This window comes from Narcine bancroftii, chromosome 5, assembly GCF_036971445.1.
Source record: "Narcine bancroftii isolate sNarBan1 chromosome 5, sNarBan1.hap1, whole genome shotgun sequence".
Classification (NCBI taxonomy): domain Eukaryota; kingdom Metazoa; phylum Chordata; class Chondrichthyes; order Torpediniformes; family Narcinidae; genus Narcine; species Narcine bancroftii.
In genome coordinates, this window is record NC_091473.1 from 252,047,376 (window position 1) to 252,068,242 (window position 20,867).

General features: G+C 43.5%; 1 protein-coding gene and 1 long non-coding RNA gene across 5 annotated transcripts in view; one reads left to right on the forward strand and one right to left on the reverse strand.

The window, feature by feature from the left end:
* LOC138765201 (uncharacterized) overlaps positions 1-20,867 on the forward strand; it is a 249,914-nt gene that overhangs the window by 217,066 nt on the left and 11,981 nt on the right. The gene's annotated exons all lie outside the window — the stretch shown is intronic.
* Positions 1-20,867, reverse strand: part of LOC138765198 (solute carrier family 26 member 9-like) — a 121,442-nt gene that overhangs the window by 50,802 nt on the left and 49,773 nt on the right. For all 4 annotated transcript variants that reach the window (XM_069942137.1, XM_069942134.1, XM_069942136.1 and 1 more), the window contains 8 exons: positions 19,824-19,934; positions 17,664-17,839; positions 15,243-15,407; positions 14,998-15,150; positions 13,723-13,805; positions 8,501-8,648; positions 5,421-5,534; positions 2,703-2,780 (listed from right to left, as the gene is read on the reverse strand). In XM_069942137.1, the coding sequence (XP_069798238.1) occupies positions 2,703-2,780; positions 5,421-5,534; positions 8,501-8,648; positions 13,723-13,805; positions 14,998-15,150; positions 15,243-15,407; positions 17,664-17,839; positions 19,824-19,934 (1,028 nt within the window). The remainder of the gene's footprint in view (positions 1-2,702; positions 2,781-5,420; positions 5,535-8,500; positions 8,649-13,722; positions 13,806-14,997; positions 15,151-15,242; positions 15,408-17,663; positions 17,840-19,823; positions 19,935-20,867) is intronic.

Below are 20,867 nucleotides of genomic sequence, written 5' to 3' on the forward strand. Positions count from 1 at the left end.
AATGTAGACATGTGAGGTGATGCATTTTGGAAGGACAAACCAAGAAAGGACATACACAGTAAATGGTCGGGCACTGAGGAGTGCAATCGAACAGAGAGATCTGGGAATACAGATACATAATTCCCTAAAAGTGACGTCACAGGTGGATAGGGTTGTAAAGAGAATTTTTGGCCTTCATAAATCAAAGTATTGAGTAAAGCAGTTGGGATGTTGTGGTAAAGTTGTATATGTCATTGGTGAGGCCAAATTTGGAGTATTGTGTGCAGTTTGGTCATTGACCTACAGGAAAGATATCAATAAGATAGAAAGAGTGCAGAGAAGATTGACTAGGATGTTGCCCGGACTTCAGGAACTGAGTTACAGGGAAAGGTTAAATAGGTTAGGACTTTATTCCCTGGAGTGCAGAAGAATGAGGGGAGATTTGATAGAGGTATTTAAAATTATGAAGGGTCTAGAATGAAGCCTTTTCCACTGAAGGTAGGTGAGATACAACTGGAAGACTTGGGTTAAGGGTGAAACGGGAGAAGTTAAGGGGGCAGATCGTCACATAGAGAGGGGTGGGGGTGTGTAATGAGCTGACAGCTGAAGTGGTGAATGCGGATTCAATTTTAACATTTAAGAAGAATTTGGACAGGTACATGGATGGGAGAGATATGGAGGGCTATGGACTGGGTGCAGGTCAGAGGGACTATGCAGAAAAATGGTTCAGTACAGACTAGAAGGACTGAAGGGGCCTGTTTCCGTGCTGTAATGCTCTATGGTTCAATGAGAGTTAATTGGCAGCTCATTCCGCACCAGAGTAACTTCCTCTGACGGTGAATTCAATTATACCACACTGCTTTTTCCATTCTGTGGAATTATAAGTTGATTTTTCCATGATTGGATCATATTGACCACTCCAGGACTGAGTTTGTAAACAACTTCCTATGGAACCTGGCAGTGGGATAGGTGTCTGATGTTATCCAGTACGTAAGACAGTTGGATTATTATCATTCTGTCTGTCTCTTACCGACCTCTTTGGCCTGAAGTGAGAAACGAAAGTCTGTAGACACTGAGATTGTCATTTCGGGCCTGATCTTTCTTCACAGTCTAAGCAAAGAGCAGGTAGACGTCTGAATAAAGACTAGAAACTAAGGGGGAAGAATGGGAGGGGGAAGAGTCCGCACCAACGAAAAGTGATATTGGATATTGGATGGGCGAGAATTGAATTTGGCTCCGTGAAAGGAGACGGAGGGAAAAGAGGAGAGAGAGAGAGAGAGAGAGAGAGAGAGAGAGAGAGAGATGGAGGGCAAAGAGGAGAGAGAGAGCACACTTGAGGAAAGATGATGGGGGACCAAAGAATTGGCGGGGTGGGGGGGGAACGGACACTTGACAGGAACCAGAGAAATCAATGTTAATGCTATCGGTTAGAAGTTTCCCAGGTGGAAGATGAGGTGTTGTTCCTTCAATTTGTGGGTGGTCTCAGCCTGGCAGTGCCTGAGACTATGGACAGACATGTCAGCAAGTGAATCAGATGGGAAATTGAAATGGGTGGCCACTGTAGATGCACACCATTGAAGCAGACAGTGCCAAGGTGCTCAATGAAGTGATCCCCCTGTCTGCACCCAGTCTCTCTGATGGAGAAGACCACAACAGCATCACTGGATGCAGATTCACAAGTGAAACGTTGCTTCAATCAGAAGGGCCCCGAATCGTGGTGAGGGAGGAGGTGTGGGCGCAAGTGGAGCATCTCCTGCGGTCACAGGAGTAAGTCCCGAGGGAACGATTATTGGCCCCTGCAACTCTTTAGCTCCTTCATCTCATCAAAGGCAGCCAGTGATGAGGCAGACTCATGGGCTAATCAGGTGGATCCTTCCTTAGAGGCATGATCAGTTGATTCAGAGCTTTTCAATGCAACTATTCCTCAAATAAAAGAAGAAAATCTCAACATTGCTCACTAAATCAAGAAACCTGTGAGGTGCTGCATTTGGGTAAATCCAACCAGGGCAGGACTTACTCCATTAAGGGCAGGGCCTAGACAAGCCATTCTCAACCCTTTATAGGCTATGCCCCCCTTCGGACTCTGCCCAATGTTTATGGGCCCCCCTTCCCTGTGAAGCAGTCACTTCAGTTGGGTTCTTCTGTACTTCTCTCCTACCGACTACATATTAAAAAAAATTATAATTTCAGTCTGTTCCTCCCTCTGTAAATGCGCTGTGGCCAACATTGCATTTGCCTTCTTCACCACTGACTCAACCTGGACGTCAACCTTTTGGGTATCCTGCACGAGGACTCCCAAGTCCCCTTGCGTCTCCGAATTTTGAATTTTCTCCCCATCTAAACAATAGTCTGCTCGTCTATTTCTTTTACCAAAATGTATGACTATACCCTTTCCAACATCGTATTTCAAGGTTGTATTGGTGATTGGAGGGTTATTTGGTTGGTTGATGAGGTCTTCTTTTGCTTAAAGCTGTGAATTCAATCGACCCAAGGACATGCATCCTTATGGGATAACTATGGCACTCAGTCCTGCAGAGGAGGGTCATCTGTGGGGCTCTGGAGAAAGCGTCAAGGATGCAATCTATGTCTCAGAGGCAGGAGCGCTGGTGGAGGAGCTGGGTTGGTTCTGCTGGTGGCTTTCCACAGTGCTCTGGATAGGAGAGGCATGCCGGATACCCATGTTCATTTGTTCTACAATAATCACCGACTTGATAGGCTCTTACCTTAGGAAGTGGTTCCAGGTACACTCCCAAAACCATGAATACCAGAAGCACCACTATGATCACAAAGAGACTGGCAAACTAGAGAGAAGAGAGGACACATGATGTCACACCGTCATCTGTCAATTATATATTTTGTGTTCTCACTTAAAGTGACCACAATTAAAAGATTATTTGCTGCTAGAAATAGCTTATTGCCCCTTTGGGCAGAATCTGTACCCTTAAGGTTCAATGTAGACCTGATTGGCCTTTGAGTTATGGCTTGCAGCCAATCTTCTGGACTGGGTCATGAGGGGATTTGCTTGTTTCTCCAGCCTAATAGAAGTGCCAGAGGGAAGTGATCTATCCATGAGGACAGAACAAGTATGTCTGGGGGATTAGTGACAAGTGACTCCTGTTAATAACATTTAGAGTAAATGCAAAGGGAGCAGAAGGCTTGATAGTGGGCCAGGGATCGAGGATTGTCCAATGTTAGGACTAGCTTGCCAATGTCCAAACTCTCAATCCTTCATCTGGCAGAGCAGAGTGGGGAGAAGAAGGCGCCTGTTGTGGGTTTCTGAACAAATAATTATACTGACTAAACATTTTCAACGTTGTGGTGTCAGGAATCAGAGGTCTCATCTCAATGTAGCCCCAGTAGATCTGTCCAGCAAGGACTGTGTTGCAATCAGAAATGAAGATACTACATTGGATTTTGTGGACTTCAGGCCTCATCTCAGCCCGGTTCCTGTGGTGAGCATGGCTCCCATTCGTATAATGCCAAGCCATGGGCATCATTCAGATCATGGAGCTTCGTGGATGAGGGCCAACTCTAACGCAATGCTGAGCTCTTTACACTTGTGGGAAGGTCTGTCTCACAAGCTGAGATAGAACTCCTGGAGGTGAGGCCAAGATATTGTGTCCCAGCACAGGCTGAATCTAGAGTTATTACTGTAAATTCCTGCCAAAAATATAGCGGGAGTTTTTGTGTAAGTTTAATTTTTAATATGGTTAGTGTAGCAGTTAGTACAACGCTGTCGCAGCGCCAGCAAACTGGGTTCTCCCCATGTCTGCATGTGTTTCCTCCAGGTCCTCCTGTTTCCTCCCACCCTTCAAAGTGAACAGGGGGTTGTAGGTTAGTTGGGTGCATTTGGGTGACACAAGCTTGTGGGCTTTTCTCCTGAAAATTGCAGGCAGTTTTACTACAGCAGAAACATGGGTCCAAATGGATGAAACAATCACAGAAGTTTGGTGGGAAACACAATTTTCCAAGGATTGAAAATTGAACCAAACATCTTGACCCTTGCTTACTGACTCTCAGTGTTAACTGGATAAACCCCTGCATCAGCATTTGATAAATAAATTGTTCTATACTCATATGTTCCCCAGATTTCCAGCAATCTAGGCTCAATCCTAACATCTGGTGCTGCCTATGTGGAGTTTGCACTTTCTTCTGATTCCTGCTGTTATTTGGGGAGCTAGAGTACAAGTCCATTGAAGTGATCATCCCCTTCATATTTCCCCCTGCAGCCCAAAGACCCGTGAGCTGGACGGTTAATTGGCTGGTGTACATTAGGGTGTAGGTATGGGGTAAAATCTGGTGAAAGTTCATTGGAATATGGGGAGAATAAAATGGGATTAATGTAAGGATTTAGATTTCAGATTTATTTATTTATTTCAGATTTAGATGAGGCGGAATTATTGGTAGTGCAAACAAAATCTGTGCTCAACGTATTCATGTAAACAAATGAAGAAATGTAAACCGATAAGAAATGCAAACAATCTGACTGCAATACCGAGAGGATAAAAATAATCAATAAAGTGCAAAAGTAAGAGTCTAGTGGTTCTCAACCTTTTACTTTCCACTCACATCCCATTTTAAGTAATCCCTATGCCATTGATGTTCTGTGATTAGTAAGGGATTGCTTAAGGTGATATGTGGGTGGAAAGAAAAAGTTTGAAAACCGCTGTTTTAATAACCCCTAATTGACTTGTTATGTGCACGGTTTCAGAACTCCAAAGGAAATGGGCCAATGCAATTTTTCTCAAGCAAAATAGTTCAGTAATAACTGGGTCTAGAGCAGTGATTCTGAACCTTCCCTTCCCAGATGAAGCAACCCTTTACTAATCACAGAGCACCGATGGCCTAGGGATTACTTAAAGTGAGTGGAAAGAAAATGGTTGAGAACCACTGATTTAGATTCAGATTCAGATTTCAGATTTATTGTCAGCGTACAAGCATGACATCACATACAACCCTGAGATTCCTTTTTCTGTGGACCAGGTAGAATGATCAATTATTGGTATTGACCAAAGGTGGTGGTACTCATAACTCTGTCACCCCATATGAACATGGGAGGTTGAGAATGGATCTTATTAAGGTCAAAACGATCATGAAGGGCATAGATATGGTGAATAGTGACTGAATCTAAGTTGAGAGGGCATAACTAAGGTGGAGGAGGGGGTGGAATTCAGAAGAGACAGAAGAGGGGACAGTTCTTCACCGAGAGGGTGAATGAGCTGCCTGACAAAGTGGTGGAGGCAGGTACGTTAGCTTCCTCAGATAACCACATGAATGGGAGGGGATTGGAGAGGTCTGGGCCTAATGTGGGCATGTGGGACTAAAGCAGGAGGGCATGTCGATCATCACGGACAAGCTCGGGCTGTCAGGACTGTTTCCAGGCAGTAGGACTCCATAACTAGCTTTTTGCCTTCTGTTGGCGGACAAACGCATCGATTTACCTGCGAACTTCCTCCACCACCCTCCACTGCCAGGGTAACTGACAGCGCACAGCAGATAACGTGGATATTGAAGAATGATCCAAAAAAGTTACCAAAGCCCAGTGCGAGCATTTCCTGAAACATAAAGCAAAACGTGAAATTGTTATATGGAAGTTTCTCCATATCCGAAAAGCTTGGGACCGGATGATTTTCAGTTATTGGGTTTAAGCAGCTCAATGGTAAACAACGACAAAAACATTGGCAGGCTTTTCGAGCATGAAATAATGTTTAATACGTACCAAAAAAAAAAATCTTGATCTCTGCTTACCACAAACCACGAGAGCTCCATAGTTATCAGAATGGCACCAACAGAGTGTCAGAGCCCCACATGGGCAAGTCTGGTGATAAATATTTTTCAACTTGTGACATCATGTCACAGTTCGATCAATGGATCATTTCAGTTAATGGAACTGAAATAAGTTGAAAAGTACTGGTAACATCAGGGAAAACGAGGGGTTGGGTGGTGGTGTCAAAATCCCAAAGGATTTTGCAATGAATTGGAAAAAAGGAGGCTGTCCAGAGGAGGGTCACCAGGTTGATCCCAGAGATGAGGGGGTTGACCTACGAAGAGACGCCTGGGATTATACTCACTCAAATTCAGAAGAATGAGAGGAGTTCTGATAGAAACATATAAAATTATGAAGGGGATAGATAAGATAGAGGCAGGAAAATGGTTTTCACTGGTAAGTAAGTCCAGAATTAGGGGACACAACCTCAAGGTTCAGGGGAGTAGATTTAAGACAGAGATGAGGAAAAACTGTTTTTCCCAGAGAGTCGTGAATCTGTGGAATTCACTGCCCAGGGAAGCAGTTGAGATGACTTCATTAAACTTATTTAAGGTTCAGTTCGATAAAAGAATTAAGGGATATGGGGAAAAGGCAGGTAGGTGGAGTTGAGTCAATGATCAGATCGGATCTTATTGAAAGGTGAAGCAGGCTCGACGGGCCCGGATGGTCGACTCCTGCTCTTATTTCTTATGATCTTAAAAGGACATCTAAGGACGTTATGTTGCCGGGTTGCACAAAGCCATGTTTAAAATTAAAAGGTTGAGAAGAAATTTGTTAAAAGTTTTCAAAATATGAGAGGAGGATGAGAGAGAAATTGCTTCTGCTGGTTTATCTTCAGAAGGAAGCAGAAACAGAGGTATGGAAACGTCCTTCCCAAACAGCGGTTGTTGCGGGGCAGTTATTGGTTTTAAACCTGAGACTGATACGTTTTTGATAACAGTAAGTATGAAAGGAGGGAGGAAAATGCAAATGTGAGGTCATGTCACAGATCGACCCAGAGATCACGGAATTCTGGATTCAAAGGAATCAGGATCAGAATTTTTGTCATGAACATGATTAAAACAAGAGGACATGAGTTAAGAATTAAGGGGCAGCGGTTTAGAGGTAACATGAGGGGGAACTTCTTTACTCAGAGAGTGGTAGCCGTGTGGAATGAGCTTCCGGGAGAAATAGTGGCGGCGGAGTCACTTGTATTATTTAAGAAAAGGTGGGACAGGTATATGGATGAGAAGAAGATGGAGGGTTATGGGCATTGTGCAGGGAGGTGGGACTAGAAAGGGGTGTTTGGTTCGGTGCGGACTAGAAGGGCCTAATGGCCTGTTTCCGTGCTGTAATTGTTATGTTATTATATGAAATTCATTGTTTTCTGTGGCAGTATCTCAGGTGCAAATAGAGTAAAACCTCGTTAGAACACGGTAGTTGGCATCCAAGATTTCATATCGCATTACAGCTGAGTCATGGAACAGATACATATATGTCAGAGTGCCCACAGATAATCAAACCCAAATATTACCAGTTTTTGAAGGACCCACTATCTATAACTAACAATTTCAATGAAAGAAAGCAAGCGCATTCTTTTAATATTGGAATTCTGAATTTTAATCAACTTATTTGCAAAGTATAGGGTCCACAGACACCCGCGCTATAAGCGATTCTGCCGATTAACAAATCGTGTTCTAATGAGGTTTCAGAATACTGCTATAAATTATATTTAAAAATAAATAAATTAGTGCAAAAGAAGAGACAGTGAGGTAGTGTCTGTGGTTCATTGTCTATTCAGAAATCTGATGGCAGAGGGGAATAAGGCATCCTTGTGCCGCTGAGTGTTCGTCCTGAAGCTCCTGTTTCTCCTTCCTGATGGTAGCAGAGTGAAGAGGGCATGGCCTGGATGGTCCTTGAGGGATAGAGGCTGCTTTCTTAAGGCACTGTCTCTTGGAGATGTGCTTGATGGTGTGGAGACTGATGCTGTGGAGGCTGAGTTCAGCCTCGTCATTTCCAGTTACCTGTTCAGCATTGGTCTCCAGGTAATGACTCCTGTTAAACAGTAAAGTCTGTGGACGCTGGGGTCAAGTGCAATGCACAAATGTTCTGGAGAATTTATTCTCTTCCCTATAGAGCTGTGGTTGCATGACTGAGATAGGGAGATGGTGGAGGTCTATGATAATCAGAGGGTAAGGGGCATCAAACTGGTAGACTTACACCAGTAAAATTATGTTGTCTGCAATAACTGATTTCTCTGTCATTCTGTGCTCTGCACCGTTTTACTTGCCATACTATGCATGGAATATCTAGCTGGCCTGCTTGCAAAATAAACTTTCTCATTTCATCTTGGCACGTGTGACAGTAGACTTCAACTTGAACCAGAGATGTGGCAAAGATTCATCTTTTTGACTGACTTAGTAGAACTGCAGGGATGAATGAACTAATCTTGTTTTTGTTTTTAGTTTTAAAGGCCTATTCCTTGAATTAAAAGATGTAGTCCAAAAGTGCAGTGAGGTAAAATTGTGTGGCTAGTTTTTGAACAACTATTGTAACATTATGTTTTTTTGAACTAATTGCAACTTTACATAATTTATATCCTTTTACAAAAAAGTATCTTTTTTCATGTGTTAATTTAATTTGTTAGTGTTTTTTATGTACCAGTGAGGCTGTAGGAAGCAAGTATTTCAATGCATTTGTACATTGTACTTTTGAGTATGACAATAAACACACATCATTAACCAGTTCTTCTCATACTTATGGCAAGGGTTTTACCTGGCTTGCATTAACATCATAGCCATGCCTGGTGGCAATTGTCCTCCCGACTGCTAAATTAATGACATATCCAACAATAGCAAGTGAGATAGCAGGCCCAATCATTTCACTCCAAAGGCTGACACTAGGAGCTTGGGGAGTAGGCATCCTGCAAGACACAAGGAAGAATCCTTTAGTGTTAACTTGCTGTTTAGAGGAAATCAAAACCAGAAGTTATTGCATCCCAAATCGATTAAAATCTGAATTAGAATCAAAGTGCGGGAAACATTCAGCAGACCAGGCGGCTTCTGTGGAGAATTAGCATTTTTATAAATATTTTTTTAAAATTCAGAGATACACAGTAATGGCCCATGCTGTGATTGTAGTGAGCCCACCTCACTGACAAAAGACAAAGGAGGAAAAACCCAACACCCAACCCCAACCCACCAATTTTCCCCTGCAACCGCTGCATCCGTGTCTGCCTGTCCCGCATCGGACTTGTCAGCCACCAACGAGCCTGCAGCTGACGTGGACATTTACCCCCTCCATAAATCTTCGTCCGCGAAGCCAAGCCAAAGAAGAAGAGTAATAACACGGTGATGCTGCAGGAACTCAACGGGTCTCGCAGCACCCAACGTTTCAGGCCTAAGCACTTCCTCAAGGTATGAGAAAAAGCAGTTTGGTGCCTGAATAAAAGAAACAGCAGGGGAAGGGAGGAGTACAGACCAACAGTCAAAGGGTGGACTTGTGGTCCCCAAATGCATCCATGAAACCAATTAACCTACTAACCCAGTACGTTTTGAAGGCTCAGAGGAAACCCGTGCAGGCAAGGGAATAATGTACAGAACTCCTTAAGACAGTGTTGGATTCAAGCCCAGATCGCTGGCTCTGTAACAGCATGACTAGACCAGTGAAACAATCAATTCCAAAGCACAATTACCTTCACCAGCTGATTGGCTTTAAGGAAATGCAATATTTGCTCCTAAATTTATTTTGATGATATGAATTTTGGGCAAGCTATTTCCTGATGTTTATCGATAGGGTACAATTTGTTGTGTACATTGATCTGAATGCAGGCATCACCAGCATCTACTGCCTGCACCCAATTATCCTTGAAAAGATGTTGGTGTGTCAATTCCTTGACCTGCTGCAGTCCTTCTAATGATGGAGCCCCCTCACGCATGATGTTCCAGGATTTATATCTCGCAGTAATGATCACTTCCACTTCGGTGGCAGCTTTGACATGAGGTCTTCCTCTGAGTGGGAGAGCAGAAAATGAAGGGTCAGGCTGAGAGAGAGAGAAGCAGAACTAACATTTCAGGTGGACGACTTTTCAGCGGAACTTTCATTGTCCTGAAATGCTTCTCCCTCCATCGATGCCTGCTTGACCTGCTGACAATTTCTAGAAGTTTGTATTTTTCTGTAAGTGATGAGAGACATCTTTGGAGGACAATAAAATCAATCTGACTTCAAGATGGTGCATGTCAAATTTTCTTATTTCTACCTGATATTCTGAACCGTAGCTTCACCAATGAGAATATATTCTCTTCGCTATTTAAGATTCAAAATTCCTTTATTGTCATGTAATAGTACAGAACATGTAATATTACATGAATTTCACCTTTGCCTGCTGTAAGGAAGATGAAGAGTTGCCATTAGTGTCGCCCTGCGTCCCTTACAGTACAGGAGAAAGAGAAGCAAAAGAGAGTCTCGCACTCCCACTATAAATGATCTCTGATGGCTGCATGTTGCACTCATTGGGGATGTCACAGAGGAGTCAGTGGCTTGGAGCCAGGATGAAACCTCTGCCTCAGTGTCTCTAAGTAGGTGGCCATAGAATTCCAGAAGAGTGACAGAACTCACTCTGTCGCCATCAGTGGTGCTGACGTGAAGAAAGTGCACTAAGTTCCGATGAGTAAATATCTCCAATAACTTGTTCAAGTCCAACTGTGTCGATAGAATGGCCAAGAAAGCGCACCAACACCTCGACTTCATCAGAAACTCGAGGAAATTCAGCAGGTCTCCTGCATCCCTCAATAACTTCTACAGGCGCACCATTGAAAACAACCTGTCGGGGTGAATCACTTCGTGGGATGGGAACTGCTCTGCCCAAGTCCACAAGAAACTGCAGTGTGTTGTGAATATGACTCAGGACATCACACAAACCCCTTCCCCTCCATCGACCCCATCTAGGCTTGCGGCCAACATATTAAAATACTTATCGCACCTGGGCTACACTCTCTTCACTCCCCCTTCCATGGGAAGAAGAATCACGAGGGTGAGGTCATGCACCACTAGATACAAGGAGAGTTTCCTTCCCACCATTATCAGACTCCTGGATGAGTCTCACTAATGCGGCCTAATCTCTCCCTCTAACTCTGTAACCTTGCATTCAATGCTGGTCTTTTACTGCCAGTCCATGTTTGGGTTAACTAGCTGGACTGTCTGAAAACTAAAATTCTTCATTGGACCCTACTTCATGACAACAAATGTGAACTCAAACTTGATTCAGGACCAGATAATATTAAATTGTGGGTGCTTGCCTGGCATTTTCTATCCTGTGTCTGTGCAGGATCTTTCCCTTGGAATTTTGACCTAAGTTTTGTCACCATTGGGATTTGTGTTCAGAAATGTTCCAAACATATAAGAGATACAGGAGGATGAGAGCCAGCGCCACCAGGCTGAGGAACAGCTTCTTCCCACGATCAGCGAGGACATTGAACGACCCAAGGAACGGCTCACACTGACCCTCTGAGACTCTCATATTTATGAAACAATTATTTATTTGTATAGATATAATGCTTCTCCTGCATATGTCTTGTTTGTTTGCATGTGTGTTACGTCTGGCAGTGTGTCTGCGTGTTTTGCACCAAGGACCGGAGAACGCTGTTTCGTCAGGTTGTACTTGTACAATCAGATGATAATAAACCTGACTTGAAACAAAATTCTATCACTTTGTAAATTTTTCCAAGTGCTGAATAGTAGGCTAGTTTTCCAACAATATTTGGAGTTTTCCTGGAAAATTTGACCAATATGCTGATAATTTTGATGGGTGGTTCAATATTTATGGCAGGATTGATTGAAGTCTGCTTCAAACCAAAGAACACGTTTGATCTTGTGGCTAATATTTCTCTGAAGACATGCAAGTATTGCCACACAGAGATTCGGCACCCACCCAGCACATTCCTGCATGATTGCCTCCATTCATCTCCATTCATGTTGAGGATGACTCAAGTTGAGTGGTTCCTGAGTTCAAGAAGAGCAGCAGGTCATCATCAAGAATTCACAGCACCCAGGCTCTGTTCTCGCTGCTACCATCAGGAAGGAGGTACAGGTGCCTCAAGACTCATTCCACTGGTTTCAAGAATAGTGACTAATCCTCAAATATCAGACTCTTCAACAATAGGGGGATATCCTTTTGCACAATTATATATTCTCGCCTCATCCCTTATCATATCCAATTAACACCTTTTGTTGGTCTGGATTCCTCCCCTATCGTTTGAATTCTGAGACTTTCTGGGATTTCCTGCTTCTGGCGCATTCTTCTGATTCCTTGAAGAAGGCCTCAGGCCCGAAATGTCAACTATATATCTTTGTCTCCTATAGACATTGAAAAGACTGGCTGAGTCCCTCCAGCATTTCAGCATCTGCAGACTTTCATGTTTCAACACACAATCTCAAGCAACTGGAAAATTCACTTATCCAGCATCTACCAATCCTCATAGGTGCTGGATACCGGAGGTTTTACAATATCTAGATTTGCACTGGTTTTTTACAGTTGAAAGTTCGTGAGGTTTACAGTTTACCATTACTAGTCTATAGATTTCCTAACCCCACCCTGCAAGAAGAGAATCTCAGGGTTGTAAGTGATGCCATGTATGAACTCTGATAATAGCTTTGAACTTTGGTTATTGTCATATAGACAAAATTTGTTTCCCTTTATTTGCTCTGTTGTCCGATGAGTCCAATGAGGGACCTGCAAACTCTGGCACAGGTGCTTTGTGTGGCTGCCAGCTGGAGGAGGTGGCATGGTCCTTCCACTATTAACACTGGGTTTGTGTGTGCCCGCAATGAATTGGCCCAAAGTTCTCCCTGCCATTCTGAGTTCTCCTTCCATTCTGAGTGGCCATGGATTTCCAACGTCAGTCAAGACTTGACACTTTCTCAGTGAGGCTTTCAGAACATCCATGGGATCTTTCCTTCCATTCACCCTTGACAGAGTGTTCAGACCACACTTAGAGCATTGTGTTCTGTTCTTGTCAGCTCATTAGAGGAAGGATGTGCAAGCTCATGAGGGAGTGCAGAGAACATTTCCCAGGATGTTACCCAGAATAGAGGATAGACAACCTTCATCACAGAGAATGTTAGAACACTACAGCAGAGAAACAGGCCCTTTGGCCCTTCTAGTCTGTGCCCAACTATTATTCTGCCTAGTTCCTCTGACCTGCACCTGACCATATCCCTCCCATCCATGTACCTGTCCAAATTGTTTGGCCATTTCTCAGTGCTCAGATAACACTGGACAATATTTTTTTTCAAAAGGTTTGCTTCCTGAAAAAAAAATTGGGGATTATAAGAGGCAACTTCAAGCTGAACAGAAAGATAATTTCAGATTTGCTGGATCACATAGGAAGTTAGAGAAACATTAAATTAATTTTTATTGAATTTAGCATGAAGGATAAACTCACCACAAACGTAACAGAGTGTATTGTTGCTATTGTGACATTGACAAGATATTTCTGCTGTAATAAATCTTCCTGAAGACAATACATGCAAACAGTACAGTACACTCACTCTGCTATTGCCTGAAGAACATATGGATCAACATGCATTCAATCTATATCAATGTAATGCACAGCATCTGTATATGTTAGCTGCTTTTATAGACTGTCTGCATCTATCCTGACTAAGCATGTCCAGGCTCAAGACAACATTGCATGTCCAGGAATGCTTGGATTGACCAAAACATCTTGCTTTGTGGGCAATATCCTAGTAGATGTAAAAGATGACAGGAAATCACAAAAATAGGTTATATCTTAAAGAATCATACATGATAGGAACATTTTAAAGTGATTTCTGTGATTATCAGCCCAAAATCCATAAAATACACCCAAAAGTGTTCAGGAAGCAAAATCTTCATGGTCTAGTCCAATCTGGTGAATCGAATAAGTCTCAAGATTAATGGTGGAATAGATTTAAGGGGCCTAATGGTTTTAAACCTCATTATAAAAGGTCTCACTCACCCCAGAGGAATCTTTCCAACAACATCAATGCCGTATTTCCTGGGCATATGCAGACCCCCTGATATGGCTGTAGTGACGACAACCTGAAGACAAAATACGATTGTTACCAAATCAATCCGTGACAGTGACTTTGTTTAACCCCTCCTCCCAAAGTGATGATATCTGCAAAGACTTACCTTTGTAAGAGGCTCTGGCGTAATTTTGTAGAGGTTTGCTAAGTCATGACAGACATGGGTAAGGTGGATCAGGCCCAAAATGTTGGATACCCTTTACTTCCTGTAGCTCCTGCGTGACCCAGCAGCATTTGTTTATTGCAGGAAGAATACTTTTCCGAGCTAGGGGCCTAAAGCGTGAGGTTCACCCAACACTCGAATCATTGAACTTGTGGAAATCCTACTGGGAGTAGAGGCTCAGCTCACCCGATCCCCAACATCCAGACACAAGAGAGTGGCTAGGCAGGCAGTGTGGGTGGTGGTGCAGGATAGTTGGCAAAGTCCAGCACCATCCCATTCACTGTCAACAGCTAGGCCAGTTATACCAGTGAACTCTCCCTTCCCTCACTGTGGCATACTTCCTTTAAGGACAGAAGTCTGCTATCCTTAACCTGCTCTGGCCTACATGAACAAGGTAGTCCTTAAAGGCATTCAAGCCTGCTCAGCCATTTCACAGGTTCACAGCTAATCTGACTTTAACTATAGTTGCTAGCACAATACCAATACAATGCCAATGACCCAGGTCTGAATCAGGAGCTGTCTGAAAGACGTTTGTGCATTCTCCTCGTGTCTACATGGGTTTCCTCTGAGGGCTCCAGTTTCCAGAGATGTCTGGCACTGTTGTTTGAATTGATATCACCCACTTTACAATGCCACTAGGTCCCAACGCATTCTTCCCCAATCATCTTTCTGCCTGAAACTGGTGCATGGAGCCCAGAGATTGCTGAATCTGGAGTCAGAAATAAACTGCTGGAGAGACTCAGTGTGTAGGTGCATGTTGTGGAGAGTCCACTGAGTGGAGGGGAAGGGATGGTCAACATTCTGGAGACTCAGTGAATGGAGGGGAAGGGTTCATGGATGTTTTGGGACGATACCCCACACAAGACTTGGTACATTGCTTGGTTTCATAAGATGACACATTCACCATTGCACCACTAAGCCATGGCATGTCTCACTCATAAGGCACAGGATTGGAGAGCCAACCTTGACCATAAGGGGGGGATGAATAATTGTTATAGGCGTTCAATGCAAAGGATGCTCAGAACTGTTCAGCATGACTTACGATGACGATTTCCATTGGGATGGGGAAAGGAAGCTTGTGTTTAAATCGGACGTTGATCTCCTTTACAGCATACAAGACCACACTGCTGATCAGAGCAAAGATCAGTGAAGCCACATTGGTTTTTGGAAGGTTTTTGCAGATGTCAATGAACGTCTGGATAAAACAAAAATAGCAAGATCAGCAGTGAACCCAAGGCAGAACACCGAAATATGTCTCAATTTCTGGGCTGTCAAGCTTGTACTTACGTATATAATCGCCAAAGGACCATTGTAGGCCTGAATGGACAGACCAAAGATGTACTTCAGTACTGAGATGAAGATCTGCAACCCAGCTGCCGTCATGAAGCCTCTGATGAACGACTCGGACAGGTAAATGGAAATGAAGCCAAACTGGACAAAGCCCAAACAAATCTAGCAAACAACGAGAAGGAAACTCGTCAGTGACTGAAGGCACCCAGGAGGCTGCAGACGCTGTATTCAAAAGCTAAACACAACCCGCTGGAGGAACTCAGCAGGTTAGACAGTGTTAGTGGGAGGAAAGGAACGGCCAATGTTTCGAGTCAAAACTCTAATGTCCTGGTAAGGCTGATGAATCAGTAGCAAGTACCACACAGTGACTGTTTAATTTTAACTTTAATATTAATTTAGACATTCAGCAAGACAACAGGCCCTTCTGGCCCACGAGCCCATACTGCCCAATTAACCTATGGTGGGAGGAAACCAGAGCATCAGGAGGAAACCCATGCAGACACAGGGAGAACGCACACACTCTTTACAGACAGTGCCAGATTCGAACCCAGCTGTTGGTGATGTAACAGCATTGTGCTAATTGCTACATTAACCATGCCATCCTGAGGTGAGGGGAGGAAACCTTAGGGGAGATGTCAGAGGTTGTGGGTGCCTGGAATGCATTGCTGGGGGTGGTGGTGGATGCTGGTACAATGGGCACCTTCAAAAGACTCTTAGGCACTGGATGTAAGAAAAGTAGAGGTGCGAGGTAGGGAAAAATTAGATTGTTGTGTAGGTTTACATGGGTCGCACAACATTGCAGGGTGAAGGGCCTGCACTGTGCTGTAATTTTCTCTTATCCAAGAGTTTTGTCTCAAAGTGTTAACTGTTCGTCATCAGTAGCTGCGTTCTACTTCTTCCCCAAGACTGTAGGAAACTGCGGAGAGTTGTGGACATAACTCAGACCGTTACCCCAAACCAACCTCCCCTCTATTGACTCCTCCCGTCTACACTTCCTGCTGTCTCTGGAAAGTTGTCTCTGGAAACCTCCCACCCCAGTCACACTCCTCTTCTAACCACCCCCTTTCATTTCGGCAGAAGAGGCATGAGCCTGAAAACATGAATTCAAAGACAGCTTCCTTCCTGCTGTTATCAGACTCTTGAATGGTCCCCTTTTTGGTAAAAGATTATTGGGCTGCACTGTTTAAATGTACCTGTACTCTGTGCTTTGTTTGAGTAACACAGTTCCCTGCACTTTTTGACTTCTTGTAACAATGGCACACTGAACCTTGGTTTCAATGCCGGCTGCACTCAAGTCTGAGTTCACTTATCTGGATAGCATGCAAAACAATGCTTTATACTTTTTGGTAGATATGATGATAAATAAGTTGGTTCAATTCAGATTTAGAGTCACATAGGAAGAGATTCCAAACCCTTATTTGCACATACATTGATCCAATAGAGAAGGAGTTCATTCAATCCATTAAGATACAGATAAATGTGAGGTGCTACATTTTGGAAAGGCAAATTTAAATAGGTCATATACATTGAATGGTGGACAATTGAGGAGTGCAGAGCAACAAAGGGATTTAGGAGTTATGGTAAATAGTACCCTCAAGGCTGATACTCAGGTAGATGGTGTGGTGAAGAAGGCATTTGGAATGTTGGCCATAAATCGGAGTATTGAATTCAAGAGTAGGGAGGTTATGATGAAATTGTACAAGGCATTGGTGAGGCCAAATTTGGAGTACTGTGTACAGTTTTGGTCACCAAATTATAGGAAAGATATAAACAAAATAGAGAGAGTGCAGAGAAGGTTCACGAGAATGTTGACAGGATTTCAGGGTCTGAGTTCCAGGGATAGGTTGTGCAGACTGGGGCTTTTTTCTCTGGAGCGTAGAAGATTGAGAGGGGACTTGATCGAGGTGTTTAAGATTTTAAAAGGGACAGACAGAGTAAATGTGGATAGGCTTTTTCAATTAAGAAAGGGGGAGATTCAAACTAGAGGACATGGTTTAAGATTGAAGGGGGAAAATTATAAGGGGAACATGAGGGGAAATTTCTTTACGCAGAGGGTGGTGGGGATGTGGAATGAGCTTCCGGCAGATGTGGTCGAGGCGGGATCATTGGTTACATTTAAGGAAAGACTGGATCGTTACATGGATAGGAGGGGACTAGAGGGGTATGGACCGGGTGCTGGTCAGTGGGACTAGGAGGGTGGGGATTTGGTACGGCATGGACTAGTAGGGCCGAACTGGCCTGTTCTGTGCTGTAAGTGGTTATATGGTTTATATGGTTATAAGTTTATGTTGGCTTTCAATCTCAGCAATCACATTCCCTACATATTTCCTTGTACTCTTTTCCTCTTTGCTCATGCCCATAAATTCCTCCCTTATTCCTCCATCCATTCCCTGCCAGAGGTTCATCTGAATTCTTTACCTGTATTATGGCCGTTAAGCATGTCAGAGTTCCTGATATGTGCATGCGATCGGCATTCATGGCGGCAATATCTGTCACCGTTTCATTCAGAGTTTCGTTGAAATGTTGAAACTTTTCGATTGGAGCCAGGGTTTCAACCACACCCCCAACAATAATGCTCAGCACAGCGAACGTACCTGTGAGAGACCCACACCAAATGTCAGTCCCCAACCCGCTGCAGAAATATTACTTCTTTTTGTCATTCTTAATTTCCATAGAACTATGAGCAGAAACTCACTATCCTCTATCTGCTCGCTCCAAAGGGAATCTCCAGCAAGACCTCCTTGCGGTCAACTCACTATTGATATTGAATTCATTCCTTGGAGAGCAGGAGGATGTGGGGTGATCTCGTTAGAGGTATATCATTATGACAGGAATAGATCGGGTGAACGCAGAGAGTCTTTTGCCCAGAGTTGGCTTAAGGTGAGAGGGGATAGATTAAACAGGAACCTGATGGGATGGAAGGTGAATGGAACAGGGTGTGGTTGAGGCAGGTACTATTGCAATGTTTAAGAAAAAGGTAGGATGGATATACAGATAGAATGGGTTTAGAGCAGCCATTCTCAACCCGGGTTCTGTAACGAAGTTTGCGTGTTCTTGCTAAAATTATTATGATTTCCATCGAGTGCTCCAGTTTCCTCCCACACCCCTGAAATTCCCTGAAAGTGGCGTCACAGGTGGATAGGGTTGTAAAGAGAGATTTTAGCATATTGGTCTTCATAAGTATTGAGCATAAAAGTTGGGATGTTATGGTAAAATTGTATAAGACATTGATGAGGCCAAATTTGGAGGATTTTGTGCAGTTTTGGTCACCGAACTACAGGAAAGATATCAATAAGATAGGAAGAGTGCCGAGAAGATTGACCGAGATGTTGCCTGGACTTGATGAACTGAGTAACAGGGAAAGGACTTTATTCCCTAGAGTGTAGAAGAATGACGGGAGATTTGATCGAGGTATTTAAGATTATGAGGGGGACAAACAGAGTAAATGTAGGTTGGCTTTTTCCATGCAGGGTAGGTGAGATACAAACCAGAGGACATGGGTTAAGGGTGAAGAGGGAAATGTTTAGGGGGAATATGAGGGGGAACTTCTTCACTCAGAGAGTGGTAGGAATGTAGAAAGAGCTTGCAGCTGAAGTGGTGAATGTGGGCTCAATTTTAACATTTAAGAAGAATTTGGACAGGTTCATGGTTGGGAGGGATATGAAGAGCTATGACGGACGGATGGGTGCAGGACAGTGAGATTATGCAAAAAAAATGGTTTGGACAGACTAGAAGGGCCGAATGTGGCCTGTTTCTGTGCTGTCATGTTCTATGGTTTTATGGTTCTATCCCAACAATGTGCAGGTTGGGAGTTTAACTGGCCACTTTGCTTTCCCCACCTCCCCCCCCCCAAGTTTGTAGGTGAGTGGAAGGATATAGGGCAGTTGATGGGAGTGCAGGGAGAATAAAGTGGGATCAGTGTGAATGGCCAGCAGATATGCAGTGGGTTGAAAGGCCTCTTTCCCTTCTATATGACTCTATGGGTCTGATGTCCAATCTGCCATAAGACTAATGGCGTACTGCTGCTAAAGGAAGTCAGCGGGTCAGGTAGTATCCCTGGGTGGACATGATCAACAATGGGTTGGGACCTTTCATGCCCAAAATTCAAGCATCAGTGGTTTTTATGTTTCTCCACTGTTCATTGTTCAAAATCTATTACATTACATGAGATTTTACCCTTAATGAGGAGTAGAAGCGTGACAAGTCTTTGTAAATGCCACCTTTTATTGTTCCACCTGAAACTACTCTGGACCAGCTGTCTTGGAGGTGATGACCTCCCTGTGTAATCTCAGTGTCCACATTTTCCATACGCTCTTTGCTCATTCAATTGACCTGTTAAAGGCTTCTCCATTGCCTAACGTGACTGATTAGTTGAGTAAACACTTATATAAGGTGACGGAGGATCCCATTTTTAAAAATAAGGCGATGGGAATGGAACGCAAGCACACATTTAACAAAGCTCAACTGACTTCTCATAAGCACAGGCCATCAAAGATTGGCAATTTGTCGAACGTGATCACAGGCGTTAAATTTTTTTAAATACACACAAAGATAAAACAGTAAGACCGACCAACCAACCTGGGACCATGTGGTGTATGCTTCCAAGGAAGAAGTAAATAATAAGAGGGAAGAAGGAAGAGTAGAGCCCATTGACTGGTGGAAGACTGGCGAGCAGAGCAAAGGCCATGCCTGTTGAATAAAGCACAGGTTACAGGAATGCTCTTTGTTATCTGCTGAAGTTCTGAAAGTCACCTTGCACTGAGTGGAAGTGGCCCCTCAAAATTGCACCGTTATTCAACAAGATCGTGGCTTCCTCTGTGTCAGTTGGCTGCAGCCCTCAATTCCCTGATTCATTTTTAAAAATTAAATTAGACATTCAGCACGGGAACATGTCCTTTCGGCCCACAATTAATCTTTAATTTGTGTATGTCTTGTAGGGTGGGAAGAAGCCCACACAGACACAGGGAGAAGGTACAAATTCCTTACAGATAGCGCTGGATTCTAACCCGGGTAGCTTGCTCTGTAATAACGCAGCGCTAACCGTGCAGGCCAAAAATCCTGATCCTTCAGAATTTTATCTTCCTCTACTTTATATATTTTTGAATGATCTAGCCTCCATTTTTTGCAGTTAGTAACAGAGGGTAGTAGGTATTTGGAACAGGCTGCCAGAGGACATAGATGGGACAGGTTCTTTTGCAGCATTTAAAAAATATTTGGATGGATGGATGAATAGGATGGATAAAGAAGGATATGAGCCAAACACAGACAGGTGGCAGTTTGGTCAGCATGGGCAAGATGGGCTGAAAGGTCTATTTCCACGCTGACTGACTCCATGACTATGAACAGCAAAAAGAAGGATTGCATTAATTGGGTGATGATGTGTTTACAGTTGTACAGTATTTTACTTCTCAAATTCATTGGGTTTGGAAGGAGAGTGCAAACACACCCACACAATCATGTTTAAGTTTCTTTGTCACAAAATACCTGGTACAATGTGAGCAGACTAAGTTCCCTTGCAGTTTGGTAAATGTGAATTATGGGATGTAACTGAATCAAAACCAGTGGGTCCAGCCAGAAAAACTGACGGATAGACAACCTCAATAAAAGTCACCAATTTTAATG